We start from the raw sequence: 15,937 nt of genomic DNA, 5'->3' as shown, positions 1-15,937 counted from the left end.
ACCAATATTAAACAAGTACACTATATAGTTAAGCTAAATTAGACAAACTAACAATCACAAGGTTTATAGACTATTCCTAATTAAAATACCAATAGCAATATAACGAAAATTTTAGTGTCATTTTATAGGTAGTGATTATTCCTTAGGATATTCAAAAAAAAACTTAACCGATGTTTTTATTTAAAAGGTTTAATGAATAAACATACTATTTCCTTTTAGCGTCATTATTTATTATCACTAAAATTTGACGTACTACTTTGATAAACCTCTTGTGGTTTTACATAATAAGTTACCCAATTGTTAAAATATGTTCTTCGTTGTTCTATAGATACACTAGGGTCATTAAGGTCGAATTTTTTAGGTAATTGTCTTGAAAGATAGGGTCTAGGCGTTGCTGATGATGGAGACAATGTTAAATTTCCTCTATTTAATACCCGTTTTCGGGCTTTCGGACATTGTGGTCTATGACGGCAGACGTGAACTTCCCCTATGCTTATGGTGTGCCTACAGCCTATTTCTCCTTCCGATAGAGAAGTGCTTGTTACTGTATCACTAAAATTTAAACTCATATCAATTTTATAATCTATTTTTACTGATAGTGTTTTCTACCTGTTGGATTGGTCAGGAGAGTATTTTTTTAGCTTGCGCCTTGGAATAAAAGCATATTTGTCTCTCTTTACTTCTTCGTCTAGATGGTTAAAATGTAGTGGCGGTCTTGAATCGTGAAGTGCATTTTTGGTTTGTTGATACAAAAGATCTATCTTTTTAGATTGTTCTGTTGAAATTGGATAGGGTATTTGCGTGAACAAATCTTGTTCATCTTTGTACCTCCCTATGAAATGTATGGAAACTAATTATCTTAATATTAAAATCTTTATAAGAAAATTGTAGTTTACAAAAAAACATGCAAATATAATTAATTTTTAAAGCTTCGGATGAGTGTCCAAAAATATTCAATTGAAAACAAAAAGCTGTGAAACCTTTTTAAACATTGCAAAGAGTCCTCCTAACTTTAATTCTAAAAAGCTCTGATTTGTTATGGGTTAATAAGTTTCGGAACACTCTGTATAAGCAACTCCTACATAATGAGAAAATTCCATTTTCCCAATTCCATTCATAGTTAATAAATTCTAGTCTTAAAAGCATTTAACTAGAAGTATAGTCGAGTGATCATTATATGTACCTTTAAAACTAGTACGCATTTTAAATGCTAATGCTTAATGCTAAATTAAATTTTATTCGGATTTAAGAATTTTCTCAAAATCTTGTCTATAATCAGCATACAGACTCATCAAGAGCTCAATTATGAATAAAGAAATACATGGGTCATAAAAATTAAAATAAAACAATTTATACAAATAAATATGTTTTTCAATAACCTACCATTTTCAGCCAATTCCAAATGACTCCTAAGGGATTCCAGATTATTTTCGTTATGGGTAAATACATAATTTATAGTTTTATCTGTATTTTCACTTTTCGGCGAATCTGAAATTATTAAAATAGTTTTTGAACTGCGCTTAAAAGATAACTCAACATATCAATTATAGTTACATAATATAATAGGAAAGTACCGACAAGGATACCTGCATCACCGGGGAAGTGGGACAGGAGGTAAATGTAGCCGCTTTATTGGCGTACGCTAACGTAAAAGTGAATTTAAAAAAAAATGTTAAATCTGGTATATTATTATATACATATATATTATTATTTCATACTCTAGATAATAAAAATTAAAGAATTAATAAAAATAGCGAATTTTTAAAAATTGTCCCATTTTTTTGAGACTTTGTTTTCAGCATTATAACTCGTACTGTAAATACAATTTTAAATAGGTCCTTATCGCGAATATTTAGTTACTGGTCAAAATAAACAGTAAATTGCTATCTCTGTCGTCAATATTGTTTAAAATATGTACATCTTTACCATTAGGGATGCTTATAACTATGACCTGCTTTTTGTTGGTTAAAGTTTAAAATTGTTAACTTTAATGTTATTGTCACAGAGGGAATATTTCCATATCAATGTTACTACTTTATAACAACAAATATACATGAGTATTATACAGATGAAAATAATTTTTAAAAACTCATATATTCTCAAACGATATTCATTTCTTTTTAAATTATAGCCTAATTGAATGATTTAAATAGTTTACCGCTTCTTATCACGAATTCTGTACGTAATTTATGATTGTTTGGTCCGTTTGGTTATTCTGACATATATCAGCGTGTTTGACCTGTTTGTTTTTACAACATGCATATATGTTTTTGTTTACGGCTTTTGTTATGGGAATGCTACAGCTGCTGTTCAAGAATACTGTCAACGATTTCCACACTGGAGAAATCCGAGTAAAGACGTATTTATTAGAGTTTTTACGAAGCTTTGCGAGACCGTAACTCTGCTCAGTACTAGCATACATCTGAACGAGCCACTCGAGAATGTTTAGATGAAGTAGAAAATATTCTGAGTTTGATAGATAATGATGCAACGAACAGCTCACGAAGACTTTCTACTTAAATGGTAACACATAAAAAAAAGTAATCAATATAATCCACAAGCAAGGCCTTTATCCATACCATGTACTTACAGCGTGTATATCACCTAAAACCGGAACGTTATGCTAGAAGTATGAAATTTGGGGAAAAATAATAACTATCCTGTTGTATCGCGCATATTTTCACCAATAAAGCAACATTTACCCGTAATGGCATCAAGAATACTCACAACTCTCATGTATAGTCAGACGAAAATCCACACGCAACAGTCGAAACTAATTTTCAGAACAAGTTTTCGGTAAATGCGTGGTGCGGTATGATCGATACTTATTTAAATGGCACAAACCTTTTAGAAAATCGTCTCGCAGAAGAGAATACTTTTTCTTGCGAAATGAGTTGAAACCATTATTAGAGGAAATTCCTCCAAACATCCGAATGCAAATTTATTGTCAGCATGGTGGACATACCGCATATTTCGCTAGTCAGCTCAAGCAATATTTGAACCAAGAGAAGAACTACTGAACTATTGTTCGTTGGGCTGGTTTAAAAATTAAGTGTATAAAATGCAAGTCGACACTCGGAAAACCCTAATTCGACGCATTAGAAATGCATGATATACTTAGAAAAGCAACAAGGACTCTTCGCAAACAAAGTAGAATGTGTTTAGAGGTTAATGACGTTATTTTTGAAAATTTGTTAAAACAGCGCTGTAATTAAAACCACGGTAATATAGAAAATTTTGATTGTAATTATGCTATATTTTGAAAACAAATGATAATTACATAAGAACATATGGGTTTTTTAAAATCATTTTCACGTCCGCTATAAAAATATTTAAATACGTGTGCAGGGTGTCCGATTTTGTGTAATTTTGCGATACTGTGCTACTTTTTCGTAAAGCTGAAGATACCATTAACAAAATTTTCATGGCCCTTTTAGTTCTTAAGATACAGGGCATTTTTGGAAATCTTGAATTTTGGGACCCGCCTTGTATCTCCGTTATCCTTCAACTTATCGAAAAGTTAAAATAACATTCTTCTGTAACTTAAAATCAGTAAACACGCAATAAAAATTATCTACACCACTGTATTTTACGGAACATATATTATTTTACCTGTTCGATGAGTTGAGGAAGATCGGAGATATGAGGGGAGATAATATGAGTCCCAAGATGCAATATTTTCAAAAATGCCTTGAATCTTAAAAACTAAAAAAGCTATGAAAATTTTGTTAAGGGCATCTTTAGCTTCGAGAAAAAATAGTACACTATCGCGAAAACAGCATCTCGTTAACGCTAAAAATAATGGAGATACCCCGCAAAAGTACCCAAAATGGGACACCTTGTATAATGCTCACCCGGAATTTGGTGCGTTCCTCCCGACTCACCCTGTATAATATCTACTTATCCTATATTTAATAAATATCCGATATTTCATTTTTTGTTTAAGTATTTTTAATATAAAAAGTTCGTATACATGTGTGATCTAGAATTTTTGGTTTTCAAGTTACAGGGTGTCAAAGATTTATTTTTGTTTTTTCTGCATAATTTTCTTAATAATGCCGACTTCTGAATGAAAATTGGTACCTAGAGGTTGTTTGACATGAGAAATTTGGTCCTAGTTTAGTCCTATGGTTGGAACCTTTGGTCTGATACTCAAATTAAGAGACAGTGGTACCACTGTAAAACTGAAATCAGTCAGTAATCTCCTTTCGAAGATGCTAACATAGTTACGAAACATGTATCGAGGGTAAAATAAACAGTTTTGATTAGTGGTAAAATCGTCTTGTGATATGAGCAATTTGAATTTGCCCTTAATTTAGCTCTTATTCTAGAGGGCGCTATCTACGTATCTTATATGACTTTCAAAGGCTAATGACTTCTTGTAGAACTTATTATATTTTGGCCAAAGAAATGAATGCCTTAGTTACACTAATTAAATACTATTCCTGTTCTCTTCTCGAAATATTTGAGTTTGAAATAATCGATTCATCACGTGTTTTATTGGTGAAACAATTCTAATGAGGAAAAAAAGATCAACACAAACAAAACGCTAGACAATGCGTTTTGTTTGTGTTGTCATATAAAAAATTAAACATAATGTAATTTTGACGTACAGTTGAGTAGTAGGTACTCAATAGGTAAGATTATTTTTTTAAGTGGTAAATTTTAGGAATGCTGAGTATGCTGACATGAATTTTACATACGGACCTGCTATGGTAAATGTTTATGAAACCAGGCAAGGTTAAGAGGTAGTCGTTAATCTGGTAGAACACCCTGAAACGAGCACCAGGAAAGTAGCGATTGTTAAATATTTTTTTTTTATTTTCTGGTATGAAAAATTTTAGTTGACAATTTGTTATATCTTTATCATGTTCAAAGAGTTCAGGCATTGCTGCCTCGTGACTTTCTCTTAGGAGAGGTTAAGTTGGCGAGCTCAAGGCTAATATCCAGATTACACTTCTTTTTCCAAACGAAAAATCTTTATTGATATTTTAAAATCTATTTGTTACAGAAATCGACCTACAAAATAATAAAGCTCTAGCTAAACACATTTTTGGCATATAATTTTTTTTTTAAAGATGCAACGTTTGTCATTTTACCCACAAGAGTTGATAAGTTGACGAACTGTATTGAGTAAACTGCAGGAAAAAAGGACAAGGTCTATAGTTTTTATCCAATTATTAATTTTCTTGGCAACGTGCTATCTACAAGCCTCAAGATCTTATTGCAATGGCCATAGTGATAATGTAATATGATATGCCATGACAATACAGATAGAACATGGAAAAACAACAAAAAAATGTGCTGCGAAACTAGCTTTTTTTAAGTTTAGATACGTGCATTCACTATGAGTCCATTTAGAGCAAGTCACATCGAAACCATAACTCGTTGTTTTTGCCTTCTTCATTGCAAATCAAACACATTTTGTCGTTTTCTTAATTTCCAGATCTATATCGTTATCACTTTTATGATAAGGTATTTCTATTGAACTTTCTGAAGAAGAAGAATCGTATAACTATCGTATCTGTATTTATTTGGTCGTTTTCAGTATATGTGGTTCTTGTCCTTTGTCTCGTTTTTCCTTTTCTTTTTTCCCAGAGCACCTTTCACCGGTTTGCTTGAAAGGATCAGAGAAGGTAGTTTTTTTTACGATTGCATGAGGTAGAAGAGATACTCCACTTGTTATTTGGATTTTCTTGGCTTCATTAATTGACAAGAAGGCATGGAATGACTGTCTACTAGTGATAACGGCTTAGCGACGTTTACGCCAGAGGTTAAAGGCACTGGCTCTGCCAACATATTGGCTTCCCCAATTTCATGTAAGTTGAGTTTTAGTTCTAGTCCAATTTCATGTAAGCGAGATTCTCCTATTGTCGTTGAAATTATTTCTCTTTCTGTTGTGTTGAGTGACCTGACGAATTCGTCATCTTACCTACTTTGTTATTTGCCAACTTACCCTTCTACGTTATTTGAAACAAAAATGTTGAAAATAAGAAAAGCAAATGAACTGTTGTTAATTCGGTTCTTAACTCACAGTATCAACATGCATAAATAGCTTGTGATGATAGATAGAGTGATAACAAACCGGCAAACCAATTAGGTGAGGAGTACGCGTGTTTTGACTGGATCGCCATTGCATTAAGTGTTGCTACAGGTTTATTTTAGCCAATTCGTCATCTTACCTACTTCGTCAACTTACCCTCCTTTCCCCTATAGTATTTTTTTTTTTAATACTTAATTATTTATTAATAGACTATAAAAAAAAGAAAACTGGAGTTTTGTCCATGGTTTTACTAACAGGACTTATTTCATGTTTTGTTGTTGTTTTGGCAGAAAAATCGCATAATACCTATGTACACCTATCTATAGTTATTAAGTATTTTCAATAAAGACATTAAGTATTTTAGGATATAGCAATAATGCCCCTTTAAGTTTCTTAAAGAAGTCCAGTATATATTATCTGATATGATCTAAAATAAGTGATGTAAAACTGGCATTTGTTTAATACAAATGCCAGTTGTATCTTTGTCTTAAAACATACATTTTTAAGATTTTATTAAAAATTTATTTTATATAAAAATGCTTCTTATTAGGCAGGTATCTTAACTCTAAAATAAAGTACCTTAAAAAAACACATAAATAGTTCGTAAACGGAAATATTACTTATACTTAACTCATACACTATTATTAATAAATATTTATCATGTATGTAAATATTTTTTGATGACGTCACTGGTGATTCCTTGTGTTCGTGGCATCAACAATGGGATCGCGCGGCGTTGCCATGTCATAATCTTTTTCTTTAAAATACATTATCTCCGTTTATTTAACGTTGAATATCGATTCATTAAAGAGTATCTTATAATAGTTTATTTAAAAAAATGTTTGCTATTTTTTTGAGGAGAAACAATAGAATTGTTTTGTATCTGTCTAATTAAATGACAATTTTTATGATATTATAATTCGTTTTTTTTTTCAATTTCTACATAAGGACTTGGCCTTACTGCACCAGAACTGTTTGGAAGCAAACAGACTGCCCATAGTTTCAGAACATCTTAGTATGGATATACACGATCCGGTAGAAACGGGTGCGTTTCCGTTTCTACCGCATGGAATATGCGCGATACACATTGCGCTGAAAACGGATTCCAAAATTTGATTGCTTCGAGACTTTCATCGGGAAATAATGTCTTCATTGCTAAGAATTATTTGTGGTCTTGAAGCAAAAGATTTTTTATGCGAGAGTCAGTATAACGTAAACATTGAAGGCATCCATATTTTGAAAGTGGTGTAGAAAAAAAATCGACAAATTTCATACAAATATTCGGCAATATCATGATAAGTTTCTCAATTATTACAGAATGTCTAAAAAATCATTTGGCGAATTGATAACTGTGTTAAAACAAGATATTTAATGTAATAATTTAGGTGAAAATGACTAAAAACGCCGTTGCTATCGCAGCAAGCTGCGTTGCTCTTCCGTCGATGCGGTACTAACACATCGTGTATCGCCTCCTATTTAAACCTATGTGCACAGATGTAAATAGCTGTAAATTATTAAAAAAAATTTCAAATTTTTATGAAAAAAACTTTTTTTTGAAAATGAATTTTTGTTAAATTAATTAAAGATAGTCAAGTGCTAAATAAGAAACTTTAAGATCTTCTATATATTTTTATTTTAAGTAATAAGAGTAGATATTCACAATAAGTTGGTTGCCATTTTTATTTTAAAAGTTAATTTTAGAAATATGAAGCAATTGTTTGGCTGATTTACGAAAATATTTAAAATATAGGTACTTTTATTAAACACGTCATCTATTATTTTCCAACTTATTTACCAGAAACTTGGAGTTAATGTAAATTGGGCATCGTCTAGTGGAGACAGTAATTGGCCTTATTTGATTTATTGATTTTTTCGGGTTTGTATAACAATTTATAATTGATAATTACGAAACAATTGTGATGAATAACAGATGCGATAGAGAAAGTAGCATTTTGCTTATCAATTTGATAGCGAAACACTAGATCTGCTGATTGGTAAATATTGTATTTTGGTGAAGTGGTAAAACCTATTTTGCCTTAACTCTAAACTACAGATTCCAGTTCTCCACTTATCCCATAAAACTTTTAATGTGCTATATTGATGACCGTGTTATTTCAATAAAAGCATATTCTTACAGACATACAAAAATCAGTAGTTTTTTTACTTTTCGTCTAATGCGATTAATTCCGCGAATAATTCTATGTTAATTTTTATTTTTGGTTTGAATCTATTATTCGAATGCTTTAGTGTCATTTTTATTAAATGAAAAAAAGAAGAAATATCATTTAAAATTAAAAATTTTTACAGGGTTGTCAAATTGTCATAGAAGTCGGAATATAATAGAACAGAAACCAGGCCAAAACAAGACTATAAAACACATATGGAAAGTAAGTCAGTCAATCCTGATGATAAGTAGAAGCATGATAATTAACGGCATTTTCTAAATAATTTCTACAAGATTCTACCTTCACCGTTATTCATTCTTGTATTAGCCAGTTAAATACAAAAAATGAATAACCATTCTATCGAGCCGATATTTCATAGAAACTATACTTACTGTAGCCTTGAGAAGAAATCTTTGTGAGTCCTTTAAGAAAATTGTCTAGAGTTTCACGATGGCCGTCACTATGTATTGTAAAACCTGGCAAGGACGCTGTGGTATCCACAGATCTTAGTTTATCACGGAGCTTATCCATAACGTCTTTGTCTACTAATGTTAGTGTCTTGGAACTCTATTAAAAAAAAGACATAAAATTACCCAAAAATAAAAATAACTATGATTGTCAACTTTTTAATTTTCTTATACTATACCTACACTACATTTTTTTAATTGATCACGATCCAGCAGAGTGGAGTTTATTTCTATTTCAGGACTTTCAGATCTTGGTTTATTAAATGATCCATTCTCTGATCTAGAAGTTATTTCGCAAATAATATTTATTAGACAAGGTTCATAAATTATCTTACTTGTGTTCTTCTTCAGACAAAGTATAAGATATAGTAACGGTGATTTCCGAAGGTGTACTAGAACCTCTATCATCTTTTTGAGCCTCTAATATTGGTTTGGACTCGTTCCCCCTGGGATCTAGGGTTTGTTGAAAAACAAGTGCGCCATCTTCATTCTCTTTTATGTTCAAAAGTGTTACCTGAAAAGTTTGATGAAACTAAGGATATTAGATTTAGTTTACTTAAAGAATATTAATCCATCGTCACTATATGGTAAGTTATCAAGTCTTTTGAAATTTCATTCATTACCCGTATACAATGTATACGGGTATAGATTTACGGAAAAATAACTTCAAAGTAGGCGTGATAAAGTAGTAGAAATAATTGGCTTTATGGAATTATTTTAGTTTAACCCTGATTCTTGTAGAAAATATTTTAGTATAAGAAACTTAAAATATTTTTTTGTGGGAATTAAAATGAAGAAGAATCAGGAGTTCCAATAACTAAGTTATTACCTACTATGGCCAATTTACTTGAAATAATTTATTTTCATAATTTGTTAAATAATTTAATAATTTTCTTATATTGTTAGGTTCCGAAGACTTATTACAAAACTTATTTATATTATCTGCTGGCAATATTTATTGGGAAAATTATTATTTTTTAAATAACTTTTCCTATAGATTTTCTAGTGAAAAACCTTAAAGTTTAGATTGTATTGAAAAAAAAACTCCAAAAATTGTTAAAAGTTAGTTAGATAGTGTCAATGAGATAGTTTTTATTTATTTTTCTCAATAATTTTAAATTTACCGTTAAAAAACAGATTTATAAAATTTGTCTTCATTTATTAAAACCACCTACTAACTTGATAGATTACCTGAGAGCAGCTATCTATTGCCGGATTAGATGACCGGTTTAGCGGTGGGTGTGAAGCACGTAACAGAGGATTTTCTTCAGCGTTAAATTGTTTAATTTCTTTGTTTGTTATGGTATCTTCGCTAATAATTTCTCTGTTTATGGCATTTTCGCTCCCGCTAATTAATTCAATCAGCACCTGTGGAGCATCATGGTCTTTTAATTGTCCTTCAAGAAGAGATGGTTGAACTTGAACCTAAATAATTATAATCGATTGAGTCAAAATATTATAAAAATGTTTCTGAGTGAAATTTGACCCAAAATAATAAATACAATTCATAACATTTCTAATCAGAATATTTTCCTCTAAAGATGAATTAATTAATTTTACTAAGCTCGCCTTCATCCCAAAATATAGTGCTAAAATTAAACAAACATTTTTTAGAAAAAAAAACTTTTAAATATTAATAATATAACACGGAAAATATGAAATAATATTATAAGGAATCACAAAACCGTTTTACCATATACCAAAATTTTTTATTTCATTCTACACACGCGTTTCGCTAAGCAGTAGTAATTCAAACTTGTTCAGTTTTAATCTTCTCCAGAAAGGTGCCTACTGAAAATCAATCAGGAACCAGAATGGTTACATATTTACATGAAACAAAGGGAAAAACACCCGGTATTCCCTAAATGAGTATCCAAACATTCTCTTCAGTTGTCATGAAGCTGTTAATTGCAAAGTGATTTGGAGTAAAATTACTTCAAATGAATAACAAATATGACAATTTTTCTGAATGTCTGGAAAATATAAATAGTTATTTGAAGTACTTAAGGGTAAAATGCCTAGAATATTAATTACTAAAAACTAATTAAAGACATACAAAATGATTAGAACAGCATCGGATTACCGAATAATTATTTTAAATGTATGGAAGATAAAAAAATTATTCCAAAAACCTGGAAAGTGTGCCTGAAAAACATTAAAATTATTATTCCAATGCGTCCATTTAGAATGTCTGAATGAGTGAAATACTAAACTTTTTGTATTTAAGAAAACTAAAATTGAATTTAAAAATATAATATGACCTCTGACTTCTAAACCTCAATGAGTCTATTTTAAGTTCTTATTATTAATTATTTAGGTAAAAACTTAAAAATTAATATTAAATTAATACTTTTATTGCTGTCAATAACTTCTTTGACCTGCCTATTGATTAAGCGCCGAGCTGCCATTGGAGATAATTGATAAAAAACCTAAGGAATAAACTTCGACCGATATATTCATTCTCTCGAAACTAAGTATTTGATCTAGGGATGGTACCGTTTAAAAAAATTATATTAAAAGCCCAACTTGTACAATATTTGTTTGCCTATACAGAATGCTTTCGATTATTGGTATCTTTATTAAAATTTAAGATACAGGATCGGGTAAGTTAGCAAACCAGAAGGATTTTTTGTGGTAATTAAAATGGTGAAAACAGAAGAAAAACGAACATCGTGTTTCCAAGGAAATGTACTTTTGTTAAATGAATTTTGATGTATACAGGGTGACCGAGACAAAACAGTCCACCTTGAAAGTCTTGAAAAATAAATTGTTTAGAAAAAAACGGCCGAACACGACAAATTTAATAATGAGGGGGATATTTATTGACCGAAATTGCTTTTGTCTTACGTCATCAGGTCATTCCCAGAGCGCCCATGTTAATTTTTTTAGGAATAGGGGTTGAGTGATATGATTTTTATTTTATCAATATGTTTTCAAGAAATATGAATGTGGATAAAAAAATAAACCTTATTTTGAATGAAGAAAATAAAAAGTATCTAACACCTATTTTATTAAATGTTAAAAATGATATTCGTTGACCTCCATACAAAAATACAGCTGTTGTGCCAAACGTCTACGCACGTTAGCGAACGTTTTGGGGCTTATTAACTGATACTCGTTAACAATTCTATTTTGAAGATCTTCAAAGAAATCAGGCTTTGTGACGTCGCTTGGAACGTCCTGCAGAAGTTCCAAGTAATTTTCAGCATTAAGATTTGTATTAATAAAAAAAGGTTTACCAATATCTCCCAGCCCTCGTTAAGTTTTTGAGGTCGCTGACTCGCTGCGTATGTGTTTCTCGAAGTAAATGAGGATTGGTGTCGCTGCATTATCGACAGTTTTGTTTTTTGACTTTACCATGTAAATAAAAGGAGCATTCGTCCGAGAAACAGACATTGAAGATCAAATTTCTCTCACGATTTAAACTATCACTAAAGTACCACAAAATTGTACAAAATGCCCAAAATCTTCATTTAGCTTATATACTAGTTTGATTTTGTAGGCATGATATTTGGGTAATTCCATTTGTGTAGTTCCATCTCAACATGCAACACTGCAAGTTATACCCCTTCATTTCTCACTGGATGCTGAACTTCATGTTTTCTGCTTTATACTGACCCTGTTTCTTGAAACTTCCTCATAAAATCCATTACATAAGGATGATTTACCATTTTGTCCGGATGATTACCATTAAAAGCACGTGCTGCTGCTCTAGCAGACTTATTTTGTTAATAATAAAAACCCACCAACTCAATTCTTTCTTGTAGCATATAAATTATTAGTATCAATACTATCAATACCACCAGGACTAGACTAAGCAAATTCTTCGTACTACGGTTGTTATTGCTCACTTCAATAAAACACCGAAACCAAAATAAAAATAACTAAACTAATAAAAGCGTAGAAATATGCAGGTATTTACTGTATATTTTGATGTTTTATCAAAATAACTTGAATTTTCGGAATGTAAAAAAAAAGAAAATTTATGCAGGCAACAAAGATGCAAGATTTAAACTTTTAAAGCAGGTCAGCCATGTTTATTCATATCTCTAAGGAACGAATTGTTAAAATAAAAAAGTAAATATTTTTTTCATTCAAAGATTATCACTCGAACCCTATTCATATTTAAAAAAATTGATATGGGAACTCTGGGGGTGACAGGATGACCTCAGAGGACAGAAACGCATTTCCGTCCCCCTCAATATTAAATTTGACGTGTCCGGCCGTTTTTGGCTAAACAATTTATTTTTCAAGATTTTCAGGGTGCACTGTTTTGTCTCGGCCGCCCTATAGTTTTTACACAAACCAAGAAAATATTTTCAAAGTTCATTTGCACTAATAGATAATTACACGTTAGAAAAGTTTGTTATTCTATATAAGGAGCTCCCGTTGCTCAGTTAAACTGGCTTCAAGTCAAAATATTGACGCAACTTTTAAATCCATATAAATAGTAGTAAATAAATATTTCTAATAAAATTTTTCTATTAAAGTGTGAATAAAAGTTGATTTTTTTTTAAATTATTAAATTAGTTAAGGAGTTGCTTGTCGAAGATCTGAGAAGCATTAGCAATTCGAAAACTCGCATGCGGGACTGATAACTTAAACGCAGTAACGAATCATCCTCCATCAACATACAATACTTGTCAACATACTTGTTAGAGATGGTATTTAGTTTAACAGGAATCCATATTCTTGTGTGCTGTTATACTCCTTAATCGTGGATTGTTATTTCAACAAGAGATCCTGTTGCAAGAGGGGAACCTGATGTCGATAACGATATCCACCATTTTTTGAATCATATTGGGACAAAATGGGCTTAGAGGGGCAGTATACCGATATAGAAAACGTTGCGGATATATCGGCTATTTTCCCCCATTCCGGAATTATCACAGTGACGCAAGTCGGCACAGAGAGACTCGTGAAAGGTTATCGAATCTTCCAGAATAATGGTATAGCTGGTATATAAGGAGCCCTCGCCGCTAGGACGTCAGTTCAAGTCAGAGTATTGGCGCGACTTTTAAATCAACATAAATAGTAGTAAATAAATACAGTGTAAATAATTATTTCTAGTAATATTAAGTGATCGTGTTCAGTGTGTACGGGTAAAATAAATCTATTAAATATTTTTCTACATAAAGTGATTTAATTCACTCTTAACGAACCGTATAGGTGCGATAATATTTATTGTAATAAATCTATATAAAAATATATTATGTAAATTTAGCCGAGTTTTTTGGATTTTTTAGTGTTCACAAGACATTTTCTATTTAAATTTGCTACTTGTTATTTATTCTATATTTTTTTAGTTGTTTATATTGTTGTATTGTTGATTTGCTACTGCTTAGTTTTTATGATTTTTGCTCCTGTAACACAATGTACACACACATAATAAAAAAGGTAAATCATGGTAGATAATTTTTTGGTATATCAATAGAAAAAATTGTACACTACGTTTTAAGAGTAATCTAATACCTAGTAGTATTGTTGCTTCTTTTAATTTAAATTTGGCAACACATTTAACTCTTTTAAATTAGATCACGCTAGTGTTTTCGACTTATTTTCGTATAAGTCTAAAACAAGTTACACTTCTAAACTTCTAATTTTTAAATTTCCACAAAAGAATTGCTGGTCTGCATTTCTGGAGCTGCTGGTCGGTCTCGGCATTACAGATCCGATGAGAAACAAGTCAGATGCAGCGGTGAATATCCTCCTGGGTTAATCAGAGAAATGCTGAAAAATGAATCTAGGAAAACAAATGAAGTAGGAACAATCAAATAATGACAAGAGGAGGTTTGCGATATCACCCAGGTACTTTTGAAAGAAACCTATTTATACATACCTAGGTGTAGCTCAAAGTCAGATAATTAAACTGTTAATACTAAACTGTAATTAAGCTGTTTGGCAGAAGCGTTATTGAAGGCATCAATAATTTCTTGTGCTTACAGGCTCCTTTGGAATATGACGAATGGTCAAACAACTATTTTAACAAAATGGATAGGTTCACTTGAAGTCCGCTGACAAAATATAGGTACATAATAATTGATTCATATTAAACTGTCTCAAGATTAATTATATCCTTCCTGCTAGGCAGTTGGTAAAGATCATTCATAAATATTAAAAACATTTGCTTTGGCATTGAGGCAAAGATGACACGACGATTTTTAAACATCATCAGTTAAATAGTCGCAAGAGGCGATAAAACATCTCTAAATTTGAGTCTGCCTAACTGTATAGTTGAAACGAAGCCTACACAAGATCATATGACACAGTGGTGGGTAAGAAAAATGCGCGGTAGATACCCTAAACTGTTATACACTGAAAAAAACGATTAAAAAGCGTCTTTATTGTGGATGACACAGGAAACGCTGTACAGCAGGGTTCTTACTTGCTATATAGGATAGGGTTAAGCAGTACGAGGTACTACGAAAAAAAATATAAAGGCGAAAAATTGTTGGCAAATACAGAAGCTGTTTAGGCATGGGAAAAAGCATATTATGGGCGGTTCCCCTTCATTGACACCAACGCATATTTAAAAAGACATAACCAACTTGCCGAAATTATTAATCAGCATCTGGCAATAAAGCATGGATTGCTGGAGAAAATATCACTATCATACTACAAGTACTCTGTTTCGTGTTTTGCAATTCACCATGGTATTGTATGATATTGTTCCAGAAAAGGCTAATCTCTATTAACCGAAACGTTGATTTAACAAACCAGGCCAAGACCATTAAAATATAAATATCCATCGACATCACAGTGCTTTTATAATATAACGTCAAAAAGACAAAAAAGGACAAAATAACTAAGTAAGGACACTTGGCTTTTTACCTAAAACAACTCAAGATTGTTTCATTCAAAATATTGGTGAAAGAATCTTTCAAAGAATTTATTCTACCATTTTCTGTCCTTTAGAGCAGAGAACTGTAAGTTTGCAGACCTGCCATAGAATTAGAATATTTTGTCCTAGCTTTTCCTCCAAGGTTCCTAATCTGGCCGAGAACACCTGATTGTAGTAGTGATAATAATAATTTAATAATAACAATAATAATAATACATTATTTTTCACCCGGCCAGTACATGCTATTTTAATCAAGCATGCAAAAATGTTGCCAAAAGGTTCAATAGTAGCATCAATAGCAACAATAGAATCAGCAATAAATAGATTTTTAACTATTAAAATTAGATAACAAGGGTATAATATGAGTTAAACGATTATATTTAATAAAGATTATATGAACTAAAGAAGTTAGATATAAAAT

General features: G+C 31.3%; 1 protein-coding gene across 3 annotated transcripts in view; it reads right to left on the bottom strand.

The window, feature by feature from the left end:
- Positions 1–208: 208 nt before the first annotated feature.
- LOC126738979 (uncharacterized) overlaps positions 209–15,937 on the bottom strand; it is a 192,388-nt gene continuing 176,659 nt past the window's right edge. For 2 of the 3 annotated variants that reach the window (XM_050444497.1, XM_050444499.1), the window contains exons 11-17: positions 9,867–10,100; positions 9,011–9,189; positions 8,859–8,955; positions 8,601–8,775; positions 1,384–1,488; positions 610–832; positions 209–552 (exon numbers count right to left, since the gene is read on the bottom strand). In XM_050444497.1, the coding sequence (XP_050300454.1) occupies positions 225–552; positions 610–832; positions 1,384–1,488; positions 8,601–8,775; positions 8,859–8,955; positions 9,011–9,189; positions 9,867–10,100 (1,341 nt within the window). In that variant the 3' untranslated portion in view covers positions 209–224. Of the gene's footprint in view, positions 553–609; positions 833–1,383; positions 1,489–8,600; positions 8,776–8,854; positions 8,956–9,010; positions 9,190–9,866; positions 10,101–15,937 lie in introns of those variants that run through there. The other variant, XR_007661508.1, reaches the window with a different exon arrangement.

This window comes from Anthonomus grandis, chromosome 7 (assembly GCF_022605725.1).
Source record: "Anthonomus grandis grandis chromosome 7, icAntGran1.3, whole genome shotgun sequence".
NCBI lineage: Eukaryota > Metazoa > Arthropoda > Insecta > Coleoptera > Curculionidae > Anthonomus > Anthonomus grandis.
The sequence above is the reverse complement of the archived record's forward strand: the minus strand, read 5'-3'. Positions and strand labels throughout refer to the sequence as shown.